General features: G+C 36.1%; 1 protein-coding gene across 12 annotated transcripts in view; it reads right to left on the reverse strand.

Annotated features, from left to right (window-relative positions):
- Positions 1-350: 350 nt before the first annotated feature.
- Positions 351-16,955, reverse strand: part of TRPS1 (transcriptional repressor GATA binding 1) — a 272,585-nt gene continuing 255,980 nt past the window's right edge. For all 12 annotated transcript variants that reach the window (XM_087962110.1, XM_026689676.2, XM_026689701.2 and 9 more), the window contains 2 exons: positions 12,074-12,196; positions 351-3,530 (listed from right to left, as the gene is read on the reverse strand). In XM_087962110.1, the coding sequence (XP_087818236.1) occupies positions 2,469-3,530; positions 12,074-12,196 (1,185 nt within the window). In that variant the 3' untranslated portion in view covers positions 351-2,468. The remainder of the gene's footprint in view (positions 3,531-12,073; positions 12,197-16,955) is intronic.

The raw sequence follows: 16,955 nt of genomic DNA on the forward strand, positions 1-16,955 counted from the left end.
AAATCGAGCCTGGAAATCTCTAGAAAAAAAATCAAAGGGAGGGAGGGAGAGAGAGAGGGGGTGGGAAAGAAGAATGGAATATCAGACATTTGAATCTTCATTTGCAGTGACATTTAGGAACCAATTATACTCCACAACCGTAAGAGACTAAGACCGTGCAATGCAAAAAAAATAAAAATAAAGCCCCAGCCGCAACAAAACGAGAAAACATGAAGCGACGGTGTAATATGGTAAAAATGGAGTGCAATGCTAGTACAGAATGCAATTAAAAACTTGTGTGCCAAGGAGTCAGGTGGCACCTCTTGACATAATCTCTGAAATGTTTCAGCTGAAACATAGACAAAGCAATAAAAAGAGGATATATGTTTATCATTTTAAGCATAACAATGTGAGTTAAGAGCTTAAGAATACAAAAAGTACTTGGAATGAATAGTGCTACTCTTTTTCTTCCTCCTAAGTAGGCATAAAAATATTTTCATTTCCTTCTTCGTCTTCGTCGTCTTCTTCTTCTCCCCCCAAATATCATTATTATCAACAAAGTCCATTCATTTCATGTTACCGTTTACAATTTTAATGCACACACACACGCGCACAAATCAAAGATACCTACTGCAATAGAAAGTTGCTTCATTACCTTGTTTGCTACATTTGCAAATGTAAACAGAGCGAGGCTGAGCCAGCGCTGAATCTTATGCATGATGGAATATCTTTGTTGCATACGTACACTGTAGAAAATAATTATTCAATATGTCAGGCACCATTATTTGAAATGTAATACATTAATATTTACTAGAAAAATAAGTTTTTTTCCTATTTGTTCTCCCAACTTCTTAAATGAAATAAGTTAATCTGACAGTACATCCAGTAGCTTGTAATATCTCTTGTATATCCCTTTAAAAAAATAAGAACAACAACAACAACAACAACAACAACAAGAGGACTGCCTGGGCCAAGATAATGAAATTGAATCGAAATCCACCCTTTGTAGATTCTTGCAACATTTGTGAAGGTTTGTCTAACAGCACCTTGAACCAACGACTGAATATTTAGTTATTTAGCCCTATTTCCCTGAGCAGTTATGCTGAGGAGCTTTCCCTTCATGGAATAATTTTACAAAAGGTTTATTATTATTATTATTATTATCATTATCATCATCATCATTATTATCTTTCTCTCAAAAATATTAAAAATAAGATTGGCCATGAAGGCAAACACTACCAAAAGCCGGAGTTAAGCCTGGTGAAGCAATTGACCACTGCATATAAACAATCTTAAGGACTTCTGGGAAAAGTCAGTCCCATACTCTACCTGAAGCAAAATTGAGAGAAGAGTTAGTCAAACATTAATACTATGAATGTCAAGTCCATAAAGTAGCTTTCGTATAAGAGAGAGATCAGAAAACAGAGTACTTTTCCTATATTTTGGCCAAAGCATCTTACATCCACTATCTCCTGAGACGTAGTTTGCAATCCCCAGATTTACTTGTGAGCTGAATTTCAATGAATCTCTCTTACAAAAGGGCTTTCTCACCACCGTTAAAACTTAAGAAGCAGCCTGGAAAGAAGGTCTTCTTGGCATAAAAGGTCATGTTCTGAGACTCCCATCTTTCCTGAGAATTTGTTATTTACTTGATTTCAGAGTGAAAGGGAAGGAACAGCTGTGGTTGAGAATGAATGTTCCTGGTCTTCAACCTATTTTAAGCAATGCTCCTGCTGCTCTAGATTTCAAAAAGATTGAAGGGCTCTGTTGTAGGGATCCAACAACAGCTACCCACTGGCTTAGCACAAGAGACAACTGGAAAACAAAACAGAATAAAACCAAACCAAACAAACAAAAGCCTCCAGATTGTAGAAATGCTCTCCTGCCTCCAGACTGTAGAAATGCTGTTGCAGGAGGATGTTCTAATAAGGCCAAAGTGAACCCAAATGGAGAAAAAAAAATACTACTAGATTTCTGGGCATCAGTTTATTTAACAAGTCCATTTCACTATACAATGTGCATATGTGTACTGTACACCTGCTTCAGCATTATACATCTTTGCATTCTAGCCAGTTATGTTTCTTGTACAAGAACAAAAGCGTTATTTGCCTGGTTAAGTTTTGCAAAGAGACCTTCCCTGATATAGTGTCTTTTGTATAGATTTTTTTTCTTTCTTATTTATAATTTTTTTGTTTTTTGCAGGATGGGTCCCGAGTGATTTATTCTTTACCCCTCCCCCATTCCAGCTGCCATCCTTTTTTATTATTTAATAATTATTCTTAAGAACTTTTAGTTTGCTTGTATGAAGCAAAAGGAGGGAAGAATAAAAGATTGTATATTGGATAAGGCATGCTTGCTATATGAAGTGCTTAAGACATTACAAGCTATTGAATTCCCATCAAGGAAACCTATTTCTGTTTAATTGTGCTAAGTGCTAAGGTTTTTTATTTATTTATTTATTTTATTTTATTTATTTATTTTATTTTATTTTACTCTTTCGGTTTGCCATTCGTTTCTGCTTGTGCATTGTTCTTATGTAGGCCCCTCTGGATGTGAGTGGTGAAGTCATACTTGTCCGTGCAAAAATATTGGCATATGCTGCATTGAAAAGGTCCACTGTCACCATGGCAACTCATATGCAAGGCATACATCACTTCATCCAGAAAGACAATGCCACAGTGCACACACTTGGTTGATAGATCATCTTGAGTACTTCGGTCAACTTTCTCGCTTTTAACTACATTCAAGGAACCTTCATTTTTTACATTTGATGCTGTCTTAGCTTTCTCCTTAGAGGCACCATTTGCAGTCGCCCCAGGTCTGGAATGTTTTATCGCCAAATCTAGAGGAATGTCATTGTCAGATCCAACAGCTGAAAAATGAGGAGGCAGATTAAAGGTGGGATAAGGCACATAGTTTTGGCAAGGATTTGGTAGGCCAGGCACATGACTCAAGTAGTGTGGATTCCCAGGAACGGACAGCTTATATTTACTCCAGAATCTCAGCCAATCAGCTTCACTTTGAAACTCATTGTGTACAAATGGAAGTCCAAAAAGTGGGTACTGGTACTTCTCAATAGGGCTTCCAGGTGGTGAATAGTTTAGGTGTTTAGCAGGTCTCATGTATTTTTCTATTGGGCTGCCTCTCTCTGAGCTTCCTTTTCCTTCTGATATGGAGGAACTATTGCCTGGGTCTCCAGAACTTTCCTGAGGACTTTTTATCTGAATGTGCAAAGGTTGCATCCTTTTATGAATATCCAGAGATTGGCCGACCAGTATTGACTGAGGAGCGGAATGGCTTTTAGTCAATGAACCCTGGGCTTCATATTTACTTAGGCTGGGAAGCTGGATTTCTCTCTGATGACCTTCTGTTAAATGATCCTCTGACCTCCTATCTAATGGGCTGCCGTTGACTTGTTCCTCGCTGTTCCCTCTCTGTTGTTTGTTTAGCTGCTCAGCCTGAAGTGCCTCTGGGTTAAGGCGTTTTCTTGTCCGTCTCCTAATGATCTGCTCACCGTTGTTCTGCTTAATGATGTTTAAAGGCCTGGGAGTCTGCATATAAAACACAATAACATCATCAATAAAAGAGCAATGCTAAGCAAAGCTTTGCAAAACTGTTCATGCAAATCCCTTGATATACTTAAGAGTTCAAGTCCAGTCTAATCAAGCCATCCAGGGGAACTGTTTTAAGAAGGGCTTTGTTTGGAAGGAAGATGCAAGGGCAGTGAAGCACAGGAAGCTGACTCCCTAATTTTGAATGATTAAAACATTCCACGTGTGGGGTTTCGATTCCCTTTAGTTGGCATCGAAGTGAATGTCATGATCTTCATATAACAACCTTGAAAGTGATAAGGCACCATCAGTGCTGTCTTTGGAAGGTAAAAGTCACGATCAGTTTCATATGGGTATCAAGGAAGTCTTTAAACTATAATTTCACAGATTGGATGCTTTATGAAACCATCAAGGTTGTAATGGAAGGAAATGTATAAGAAAGAGGAAGGAGAAACATATGGACATCTGATTCATTGGTCAATTGTATAGTTTCTTCAATTAGAATGATTTATGTTTCTTTGTCCTTCTTCATATCTCCTGCCATATTTAATTATAACAATTTCCATTTATTTATAACCATTTTCAGGCCATGATCAACTTGAAAAGCAATCTACAAAAGGATTAAGAGCGTGATCAATGAACTCTGTTACAACTTGAGTTAATAAAATATGCTAATATGAAAATAAAACCCACTTTGCGGAGCTTTTCTTTTATCTCCTGATCTGCCTCCTTCATCCACCTTTGCCTTTGTTAAGTTAATTTATACGATAATTAATTTGTGCTCCTAATCACCTATCTCTGCTTGCTTAGCTGAATTCAATTACAATTGCCAATAAAAAAAAAATCCTTATGATTTAGATGCAAGATAAGAAATGGTCATCTGTGCAGAGCCCAACATGGGATACATAATTGTGACATTATCAGATTCTTTGGCAACAGCCTACACACACAAAATATCATTCTTTCGTAACTGTGATTCTCCAAGTCCTCTTTAGCAGGATTTATTGATTAAACAAAACAGATTTTCAAGAAGCCTGGTGACTGAACTCTCTTCAAATTAAACCTAATATATTCCTTTGTACATTACAACAGAAACTTTCTGATTCTTTTCCTGACAGATGTCAGTAAGACTCCACAGCTGGCTATTTACATAACATTCTCTTGAATCCCTTATCAGTCTAGGAATCAATTCTTACAGATATGAAGGAGACCTTGCTGCCCATCTGCAGAATCACATTTGCATAATATACTATGCACTGGGACATTTGAGAGAGGAAGGAAGGTGTTTTGTGTAAATGCACAGGCAATCACACTCAAAGATGCACAGTCATAATAAGCATCCTGTTCTCATGATTTTCCTTATCATAGTCTCTGCATGGAGTAGCAAATTTTCACATTAGAGGAAGAAAGATGTCATGATTAATATGACAACAACTCCAAGGATTATTTGGCTATAGGAAAAAATCTTGCCTGGTTTTCTGTATTTACAGAAAATGATTGGCGAACACTCAAGACCCAGTCCTGCAAAAGATTATCTGAGGCTTAGTAAACAAAGCTATTATTTTGCTGCTGTTATGATAAAAAGAATAACAGAATAACAGAGTTGGAAGGGGCTTTGGAGACCTCCTAGTCCAACCCCCTGCTCAAGCACTAAACCCTCCTACTCCTAATGGGAAGAGGCAAGGGTAGAAGGTGAACTGGAACGTTCTGGTTCTCTGAAAATGAGTCTCCTGCAAATTGAGACAAAAGGTCATCCCTGGTTGCACCAGGCTCATGTAATCACCTTTTCCAACCTTCTGACAAGTATATAGGAATGCCAGATCCCCCTAACAGCCGTGTTATTAACAATTGCAGTGTTTCACTTAATAACTGTGGCAAGAAAGGTCATAAAATGGGACAAAACTCACTTAATAACTGGAAAAAAAAAAAGGAAAAATAGCAACTTAGCAGGCAAGCTTGCAAGGTAAGGAGTGGGTGGGGAAGGTTCCATGTGGGCAGGGCAGCCTTGTGTTCTTGCGCAGCCTGGATTAATTTCTTTGGGGGGGGGGTGCTCTGGGGGTGACATTTCTCTGCGGACCACCAAAATTTTCTCGTGGACCACCAGTGGGCCGCGGCCCACCGGTTGACGACCACTGGTTTAATGCACACTTCATATCAGAATTGTGAAAAATATCCAAAGAAAAATGACCCTGAAAATTTAGGCATTTCTCTTTTTTCCTCTTCCCCAATCCCTGGTTCAGTAAACGTAGCTGGGAACAATGAATGAATGAATGAATGAATAAAAGCTTGGACAGATATGTAGCTATTATTTACTCAACCTACAGAAAGAGAGTCTGAAAAAGCCTTTGCCTCTCCAGTGACATCATGACATTCCCACCCTGCCCCTGGCATCTTCAGTAACCTCAGGAACTCCCTTCCCCAGCAGAAACATGTTGTGCTAAGAACGGTTGACCAATGTCAACTGCTACAGAAGTCAATACCCGGGGGCAGCACATTGAAAGCCCAGGGAAGAAGTAAACACATGCTCCTTATGAAAAGTATTGTTTGCTTGATTCTCTCTAAGCAAGATGATAACGTGGCAATGTGGTAACATTCATATTAACATTCAAGTCTGAAATCCATGAATGTGAATAAAGGATGCTTCCAAAGTTGCCAAAGTTTGTTTCCGTTTCTACAGCAGGGATTTGCTGCTCTCATTTTTCCTTGGCACCCCAGTCATGACTCCATAATCAGGTCCAAAACCTGCCTACGCACATCACAGAAGAGATTTGGGAGGGAATCCTGATGGATACTCAGAAAGAATGGGGCGGCCCATTGCATGAGGCAAAATAGAAAAAAGGGCAGTAGCAGTTGAACCTTTGATTTGTATTGTTTATTTTTTCTGAAAGTAAACCGTTTTGTTGTTGCTGTTCAGTTGCTAAGTTGTTTCAGAACCCATGAACCACAGCATGTCCCCCCCTCCCCCATCTTCCACTGTTTCCCAGAGTCCTTTCCCTATTTACTGGGCTATACATTCATCTATTGGATATACATTCTTGATACTTTTTAAATGAAGAACCCTTGAGTGTTCACATTTAATTACGTAGACTTTTTTTTCCCTATAGCAAACTTAATGTTTATCAACACTTTCACCCTTTGCTTGGGTAAAATTAAACTCATTAAACATTCATGTGCATCAAATAGAAACTTAGTAGCTTGTTTCAAGACTAGCATAAAAAATGGTTTTTACCTTAGCTCTGTACTCACAAAAATAAATGTAGCTCCAACTTATTACCAATTAGCACTGGCATTAATAATTGATTTCTTTTGAACCAGCTTTTTTTTAAAAAAATCCCTATGTGCCATTCATAGCAAACTGCAAGGATGCCAAAATAATGACACATGAGTGATGATGTCATCACACAAATAAATGACTCATGGAGTCATAACATTTGTCATAAGTATGTAAATCACAGTGTTTGGGTGATAATGTTGTCATTTGTTTCTTTGCCTCCTCCAACTGAGGCCCATGCCAAAGAAAATTATTCTAGTAGTTATTAGTAATTCTATATTTTTTACCACAGCAAAAGAAAAAAAAACCTTGTGCACACTTAAAAGCATTATAAAAAGTAACTTTCAATTGACAAGCAAAACTTTGTCGCACTAAGTTAACCATCTTTACATGTTGCAGGTCCCATCTATTAGGGAAAAAGATCTAGAATAAAGAATAAAGGCCTTCTCAGTGGTAGCTCCCTCCCTATGGAATATTATTCCCTGTAGATAAGATTGGTCCCTACCTTGTTAGTTTTCCAGAAGACTCTGAAGTTATGGTTCCATCTACAGGCCTAGGGACCCTAAGCTGATTTAGACCCAATCAAGTGGTTGGTTGTTGCCAATATAGGGGAAGTGGGATCACATGGCTTTTATGCTTCTGATTTTTAAATTTTTTAAAAAAAATATCTGGAGTCACTGTGTGAGTTCGACAGCCATATAAATTTGTTTAATGAATAAAACCTTCTGGCCCCGTTCAAACAAAGAAACAAACAAAAAGTATTTATGACAAATCAAAATATAAACGAGCTGTGTGCTCTTATCTTTGTTTTATTTGGCTCTTTTTTCCCTTTACATGTTGCAGTCCAACTCATTTGAGGTTAATTAGATATAATTTTCCATTTTAGCTAATGTATGACATAGTAACACAACTGAAATAAGCCAAGACTTTTTAAAAATAAATGAATGGAACCTTCATGAAGTGTGAAAACTAGTTAAAAACTGAATATTGATCCATAGATTACTTTAGGCCAGTTTTTCTCAGTTGCTAAGGCTGAGAAACGCCAGTTTAAGCCAGCTAATAGCTGAAGATTCCTATGAATTCAACCATATCATTTACCCAAGAATCAGATCAATTTAAATCAGAAACAGAAAACTTCCTGAAGCTTTTCCTGCCTTTCTGATTTTAAGCCAGGGCTCAGATCCATTAACATAATGATGATAATGATGGCATAATGATGCCTCAGCAGCAACCAAACTCAGACTGGCTAATTCAATATATGGCTGCAAAAATAGGCTGACATAAATTGGAGATCAGCACAGACTGTCTAAATTTGCAGAGTGGTTTCATGAAAATAAACGTAGGGCTAAGAAGGAAATAAATCTTGCAAAGTCTTGGTACTATTTAGATGTTTAATCAGAAAGGAGGCACTGATATACACCAAAAGATATACCCTGTTTTAGAATATCACACTTTATATCATTCATGTTCATCTTGGAGGTAGCTATTTACAATGTATGCCAAGGTAGTTAATCCCCAGGATAAATAAACTCCTTAGGAAAACCATGGCAAAAACCTGGTCAGTATAATGTTACTTCTTCTCCTCTGTCAGACCACCTGGTAGATTGATTGATTGACTACTTTCAAGTCAGTGTCACTCTTAGCAACCATACAGATAAATTCTATCAATAATGCTCTGAGATTATCTTTATACCTTGGGTGACCTTTCTGGGATTATCCTGGGGGTATGCAACCTTGGCATACATTCCCGGGGTCCTTCACTCAACTCTCTCAGGAAATACATAACCCTAGGACTTCCGGTTTGGGTCTCTTCAGCGACAGACCGAAATCCGTGATCTTGTGCGGTTTCAATCTGTGCTCGCTGCTGGAGTGCCCCGATCCTTTGGATTCGGGGCTAAAGCCACCCTGTAGAGGTGGTGAAGAGGGGGGAGATTGCTAGCCGAGTGGAGGAGAGCTGTCTCTCTCCTTCTTGGCTGATCTAAACTCCCTTCCCCGAAGGTGGTTGCAGCGGTGGTCAAAAATGACCACCTCAAAGAAGAACCCGACTGGATAAGATTGTGCAGGAAGAAGACAAAGAGGAAAGCAGGACAGACCAGGCTAAACAACAGAGAACATCTAAGCAAGGTACCCTGAATCTAAAAGTACCTAGAGGGATACTTCTGAAAGAAGATCTTTAAGTGGCAAAGGAGAGAGAAAAGGAGGTTAAAAACCCTTTTTTTACCTTTATATTGACAATTACAAATGGTATGGAAAGAAATTTATATTAATCTACTTTGACACTAATAGGCAACCTTAAGCTGAAATCTAAGTGTCAAAAGGAGAATAAAGATTTTTTCTTGGTCATTTTAAAGCCCTAAAAAGGAAAAAAGTGGAGGCAAAAGGGTGGGACTTGGAATAATGGAAAAATGGAGTGCCACCTGGAAAAATAAAGAGGATTAACAGTGAAACTTTGAAAAGACTCCCGAGGATACATTGTAACTGAAATCTTATTAAAAGATACAGTAACCCACGGAAAGGAAAAGTAAAGGAAAGAAACAAGAAGGAACAGTCTGGGATCATTTAGTGATTTTTAAAAAAAGTTGTTTGCCATTGGTTTTTTCTTTCTTTTTCTGTTTTTACTTAAAGTCAATTGGGTGGTTGTTCAAAAGTGTTTAAAATGCCATCATTCCTGGAGGAATTGAAGATGAGTCTTAAAAAACAGAAAGAAGATGCAGAAAGGGGAGGAAGGTCCTTCGGCTTTGTATTTGAATTTTTTGAAATGGAGATCCTAAATTATGAAAAGCAAAAGGAAAAGCTTCAAGAGCAAGAAGAAGGGCGGGACAAAGAAGAAGCCATTTTCAATGATGAAATAATGCAAAGTGTGGTAATAAGGGGAAAAAGGAGGAAAGGAGTTAAAAGTTTGAGATTAAAGGGAACAGCCAAAAAGAAAAATAGTCTGAAAAAGAAGTATAACAGCAAGGAGAAGCAGAGAAGAAAACTACAGAAAGCAAAATTAGAGAGAAGGGTATAAAAAAGGGATGAGGAAAAGCGGGGAAAGATAGAAAGGGAAAGAACTTATGAGGGACAAAAACAGGAAATAAAGAAAAAGGGGAAATGTACTAGGATTAAAGGTATTTGCTCAGCTAGAAAACACAGAGACAATGGTTAAATTAAGTTAAAAGTGAGGATTCTGCAAAGGTACAAAAGATAGTGTTGTGACAGTAGAATACTGTAATGAGTTAGAAATGAAATAAGTAAATAATCTATGAGATAAAACTATTGTTATGTAATGGTATGTTTATTTATAATTAATGCAATAATAAAGAAGAGAGGGAAACATTGAAATTGTTTCTAAAGATTGATAAAATATTGAAAAGAAATGTGAAAGGTTTATAAGGAAATTTATACCAGTTATTAGAATGAATTTGAATAATTATTTTGCTTAGTAATAGTAAATAATTTATAAGATAAAACTGTTTGACTATCCAGTGGTATGCTTATTAATAGTTAAGTAATAATGAAGAATTGTTCTCAATTGTTCTCAAAGATTGATAGATATTGAAAAGAAACGTGAAAGATTTACAAGGTTCATACCAGTACTAGAATGATTTTGAATAACTATTTTGTTTACTAATGTATGTATGTATGTATGTGTATGTGTATATATATATATATATATATATATATATATATATATATATATATATATATATATATATATATATATATTTTCTGAGGTTCTCGGGTATTTGTATGTGGATCTTTGGTTATTCGGGTTTCTCCCGCGTAAGATTTGAAGTATCTAGGCAGCGTTTCGATGAAGTCTTCATCGAAACGTTGCCTAGATACTTCAAATCTTACGCGGGAGAAAACCCGAATAACCAAAGATCCATATATATATATATATATATGTTTATATATATGTTTATATATATTTATATATATATTGTTTTTGCTATGTTTTTAGAAATTTTCTTTTTACATTTTCAAGGGGAAGTACCATGCAGATAGATATTAGAAATTTGAATGTTATAATTTTAGAATGCACAAATTCAGTATTTAATGAGATTTCATATGAAAATAACAATAAGATTTAAAGGTGTTGCACTTCGATTGGCAATCATAGGGGGAATTTTGCTTCTTAAGAATGTTGGAAGAGAACATATGAAATTGTAAACAAGACAGACGAAAGTATAAGTATAATGAATAAAAAGATACAGAAATTTAGGTAAAAGAAATACAATTGAATAAGAAGAAAATGAGATAACCATAAAAGAAAATTAAGAGAAGTAAAGGGAGAAATAGTGAGGAGTTGGAAAAAGAGTAATAAGATATAAAGTTGAATACATAAGATGAATACGCATATGAAATTGTGTCTGTATGGAAATGTGATAACCCGGAACGATGCTGTACTCAAATAAGATGTTTTATTTGTTTTGTTAAAACTCAATAAAACTTTATTTTAAAAAAAGGAAATACATAACCCTCCACCCACCATGATAAGGAGTTCAGCAAGACTTGGTTTTCTGGGAATAGAGGGAGAAAATAATTAGTCTTCAATTCATGCATATTTATTTTGTTCCTTATATGATTCCTTTCACTTAGAAACATAAGAAGTTGTCTTATATTACAGTTAGAATATTTTTCCTTTTAATCTTAGTACTTTCTATATGACTGGTTGGCTGCTTCTAGGTTTCCAAATCAATCTGGAGATGCTAGGAACTGAATGTCCTGAATGGAGATTCTCAGTCATCCAGGTCATGGTTGTCCCAAAGGTGCTTTTTCAAGAGGCAACTGGACTTTCTGTTTTTTTTGTTTTTTTTGAAGACATTTCACTTCTTATCCAAGAGAGCTGAAGAAGCTTCTTGGATAAGAAGCAAAATGTCTTCAAAGAAAAACCCGAAAGTCCAGTTGCCTCTTGAAAAAGCATCTTTGAAACTATGAACTGAAGTTGTCATAAGTTCAAGCTGCACTACCAGCTTCTCTGTCATGAGAAGAAAGGAATCTAGAAATGTTCTTTTTCGACATAATTCTGTGCACTTCTTGTGTGAAAGAAGGAAATAGCTCCATTTTTATTCTTTATTTTGTCTCAAAGTAAATACATGCCTCGTTGGGCATCTCCAACACTGACTCCCCTCTCTATGGCATATCAGCATCTTCCATAATGAATCACATCTGATTCTGGAGTGACCACACTGAAGAAAATGTGCAGTTAGGAAATTAACCACAGCTGCCCAACTTCAGCTGAGTTGCTGAAAACCTTTCCAATATAAAACAAGCAAGTTCTTCCTACCGAATGAAGCTTCTGGTAGAGACCACACGCATTGCAGACATATCCTCCATTTGCGTTCTTTCGCCAGAGTGAGGTCTTTGTGGTCAGGCAATTGGCACAAAAAACACCCGAGCCTCTACGTCTCTAAAATTGGGGACGGAAAAAAGAAAGGAAAAAAAAAAAAAGAAGTCAAAGGTTAGTCACGTGATCTGTAAATATGACAAATGTACACAAGCTTTCTATTTAGCTTGCTAGTATAAAATCACACTGCACTGCACACAATGCTGATTTTCATCACAGTTTACCCTGCAGTAATGGATCAAGTGTGCAAAACACAAATACCTTTGTTTTCCTCTGAAGTTTTAATTTAATAAACTATTGAATTTGTGCCTTTTGATGAATAGATTTGGTGCTCTGAATTTTAAGATTTTTTTGAGAGTTGCTCTTAGGTATCTCCCCCCCTCCCAATTTTGAGTTATTTTAATGGTGTGATCATTAACAATACACCTAAAACATAAATAAAAATCTTTCCAATTAATTTCAGTTTGCATGTAGCCTTATTTCGGTTCTTAGAAAGTCTATCTCTTTAACAAGATGCAAAGTGTTAAATTACAGGCTAACATAATTATAAAAATCACATATGCTGCTTTTTATTTCCTAAAGCTCACTGAAAAGCATGGCTCAAATTCAGTACTATGAAGGTATATATAAAGCTCTAACTTTGGTGATAAAACAACATGATGTCGTCTCATCATCAGATGGTGTAAAGCATACTTTTAGGGATGCAAAGTGAACATAAATGATGATGTGATTGAATTCCACAGCTTTCTTAATCTCACAACCGAGAAATATCTGTTAGATTTCTTTTATCCTATAAAGATATCATTCATTCTAGTGAAGAGGGTTTCACAGAAGAACCCAGCAAAATAAAGCTTACATGCTGACTTTATAGACATAACTGTTAATAATTATGATGTGATTATTTCTCCCTCTTTTAAGGAAAGCATACATTTTCAGTATAAACATTTATTAAGAGTTCTTCATTTTGCACAACTGTGGAAGGTGAACCATTTCAGCAAAAAAGCTTAAACTGATTTTGTTCTAAATTAAAAAATTACTAACCTTATAAATCAAAATTTCAAGGTTTCCTCAAATTTAAGCAATTCGTTTAATTTTACTCCATACTGTAGGGAAGGAATGCTGGTGCCAAGAAAGTACAATGGTTATAATTGTACTCTGATACATTTCAAATGGAAAGCTTTTTGCAGACATAATTTTGGCTTGGAGCATGGAACACTTTCTTGGCATAGAAAGGGCATTTGATTCATCGGGTGTTTCGCAATGTATCACTAAAAAGACCTGGTGATCAGCCAGTTCCCTATAGGGTAATTTTTCCATCCAGATGTAAGCGCTATCAGAGGCCCTCGTCAGCTAAACTAATTATGATCTTGCATTTGCTGATGGCTGCTCGCTTCTAATGTTTAGCTTCCCCATTAATCCACTATACGGCAAAAACATAGGAAACACACAGGATTAAAGGCTGGTAACCTCGACGGCTATAAAATTCTAACATAAGTGCAACATTGTAGAAAGATTGGGGAAACATTTTCAGTAAGAATTGAAGTCAGACCAACAATTGCCCTTTTAAACCACAAATATAGTTTCATTAGTGTAGCGAGTTGGGTTTCTTTAAGTCAAGATAGCAAAATCAAAAATGCTAAAGGAATAATCAATTCTTCTGTGACTGCCGCTAAGCTCAATACCACTTAATCAAAACTATAATTATATCTCACTCTTTCACCTAAATCTCAAGTGCAACTAGACTTGATCTGTATAGAACAATCTTAAGTAACTTCAGATTTAACATGGTCAGTTTATTTGTTTAAATACATAAAATGCACTCCCTGAACCACAATAATATATAGTATGCATACTAACCTAATAGTCTGCTGCTGGTCAGTGAGTTTGCCTAACAAGTATCTAAAGTCCTTTTAAAAATAACTCTGCAGGCTAGTTTATCCACAAAAAAGCTCAGCTGATTGCCAAAATACTTTCTTTGGAGATCAATAAACTTTTAGTTAAATGAGATTACAGTTATGCATGCAACGAGATCTAATGGGAACTCTTTTGCATGGCCATCTTTTGAATCTGCTTGAAAAACATACCAGTCTGTTCTAAAAGTTCTTAGAAATGGTATATACAAGCAGAGGCACGCTGAACAGGGTGTATACCAAGTGTGAGTTTTTCCATGCTTGACAAGTTTGATGGGTGATGGTTATTTGGCAGATTTTTTTTTAGAGACCAGATAATTGTTTTTAACAAACAAGTACTCATCTGGAGTTGACAATTTACAGTTTTCTACTATATGTTGTGCACACATACTTGTAAATAAAGGGACAGGGCATTAATTATGTAATTGTGGCTACCCCCTTAATTTTCTGAAAACTCATCTGTCTTTTCTCATGCATTTCCCCCAGTTATACTTTAATATTTCATTGGAGCATGTTGAATTTTAGTCTTGATTATAAACAAAGGAAGCATGAATATTTATTGTTTTGGATATATGTATTTATGCCTTTTTTTAAAAAAAAGATGTAAAATTTAAAGAAATAATTATACCCAGAGGAGGTGCATTTATTTTATATAATAAGCATGGAGCTAGGATCTAGTTCAACTGGGATGAGTGAATGAATGGATGAATATCAGATTTATGCTTTAGAAATATATACACATGAAATGTTAAATTCAACTTTTTGGTAGAACTGACATCTGCTATAATCCAAATCATCATGATGTAAACTTTCTCCTGTGACTGTAAGTAATCTTACTTGATTATTTGAAACATTATGTAAAAATAGTCAGACATGGAAATTATTATGATTTTTTTGTCTGCTAAAAGAATGGAAATAATCTCCAAAGCTGGAAGGGGGAGGGAGAAATCTAGCCATACATTTCTTCTTGCTACACAGAGGATGGATTGTTGTGGAACTCATTATGTTAACCCAGTCATGAATACAGAAAGGATGTAATATTAATAAAGGATAAGTGGATGCTATTTATTAATTTTTGAAATTACTTGTTGGAAAGCAAGATAAATCAGAAAGCATATTGTTCATTTAGAAATATTAACTGTATTTGAGCTGGTTTGTTGTACGTCAAATAGTTATTTTGAATAAAATACTGGTCAAGCTAAAGAATAATATTCTAATTTTGAATGATTACAAGTTACAAGTACTCACGTGTGATGTGGTGACAAGTAAAAATATATTTAACCTATAATGTGGTTTTCCTTAAATGGAGGTTGTTCAGATATGCTGAACATCAATTCCCAGTATTTTCAGGCAGTGTCATCAAATTTTTGGTTGGGAATTCTAGAAATACATCTGGAGGGCACCTGGTTATAGAAGGCTGTTAGGCTTGCCTTGGTTATATCATACATTAAGTAGTCTTAGCTCCAAATACTCTTTACTGCTCGATTGTTTGCTTCAGCTGTCAGCATTCAATTAGCCAAAGCCAAGGGCTGTGTAAGTAGATACCAAAACCTCTTTAATGTAAAAAAGAAAAGAAAAGAAACACAAAACTCTATTCCTGCTGAAATTGTGCATTCCTATACAAGGATGTGGGCAGTGCAATTATTCAGTGGTTGAGATGCAGGGCTTGTCAGCTCAAAAGCCAACAGTCTAGGTTTGAGACCCGAGTGTCGCACAACAGGTTGATCATCTGTCTTCACCTAGCTCTTGCTCATCTAGCAGTTCGAAAGCATGCAAATGCAAGTAGATAAATAGATACCACTTTGGTGGGGAGGAAACAGCACTCCGTGACATCATGCTGGCCACATGACTGTAGAAATGTGTTCTGACAGTGCTGGCTCAACAACCTTGAAATGGAGAAATGATCCCCCTATAGTGGGCAATGATTAGATGACTAAAATCTGCAGGGATTTCTTCCCTTTTTTCCCTTCCCTTCCCTTCCCTTCCCTTCCTGTCCCTTCTATGGGGATTTGAAATGTGCTATTAACCATAGTTTACATGTCTATGTACAATTTCTTTAATGTTACTCTTTTTTGTTCAAGGTAACCCTAAGCTCATATCCTAGATTAGATAAAACAGCTATCTGAAAACTTGCCAGAGTGAAGTATGTTATGGAAGATAGTCCAATACAATTCATGTTTAGAAATATATAAACAAAAATCTGTATTAAAGAAGTGAAGAGTTGAGACTTTGGATTTCGAGACTGATCAGGTGCAAAAGTCATCCAATTGTACATTTTCACCACATTTAGGATTTCCAGAGCTGAAGCTGTAGTTGTAAATCAGCACAAGAAAGCATGGAACACATTATGGGCTAGCTATAGATTTTAGGGTTGTTTTGACATGAATGTGCCACATGGTGCTATTGCTGTTGCCCAGTTTTGTTCTTTTAGCTTTAAGAATACGCTGAATTTGTTGCTTCCTTTTCTACATGGTCTCTTAAAGACAGCAACAGGAAGAAGGCTATCAAGCTTAGCAGCAAATATCTTGATGGGATTGAATCTTTGGAGATATGCATATTAATTCTGATTCTCGATACATTAACATTATGAGTAGAGAAACAACTCTTCTAATGTGTGTTCTTTTTCCTTTGTTCCTGAGTGCTCACCAATAAAAGTATTAATTCAAGCCAAGAGTTTATCTATCACATTTGCTTTCCAGCCCTGTAATGTTATTTCCATTTTCAAACACAAATTTCAGAAAAAAACAAATTTTCCTTTTGGAAACACACAGTGTAGGTATTAATTTCGCAGGCACACAGCATGGTGGCAACGTGACAAAGGGCTCTTTATGAGCTTGAAAAACACAGTTCAAAATCACTCCTAGCCATTATCAACAAACTGCAAATCTGTTGATCTGGGTCCTACTGTATAT

Source organism: Notechis scutatus, chromosome 3 (assembly GCF_049901735.1).
Source record: "Notechis scutatus isolate UNSWTSFEM ecotype Mainland chromosome 3, rNotScu1.2, whole genome shotgun sequence".
NCBI classification, from domain to species: domain Eukaryota; kingdom Metazoa; phylum Chordata; class Lepidosauria; order Squamata; family Elapidae; genus Notechis; species Notechis scutatus.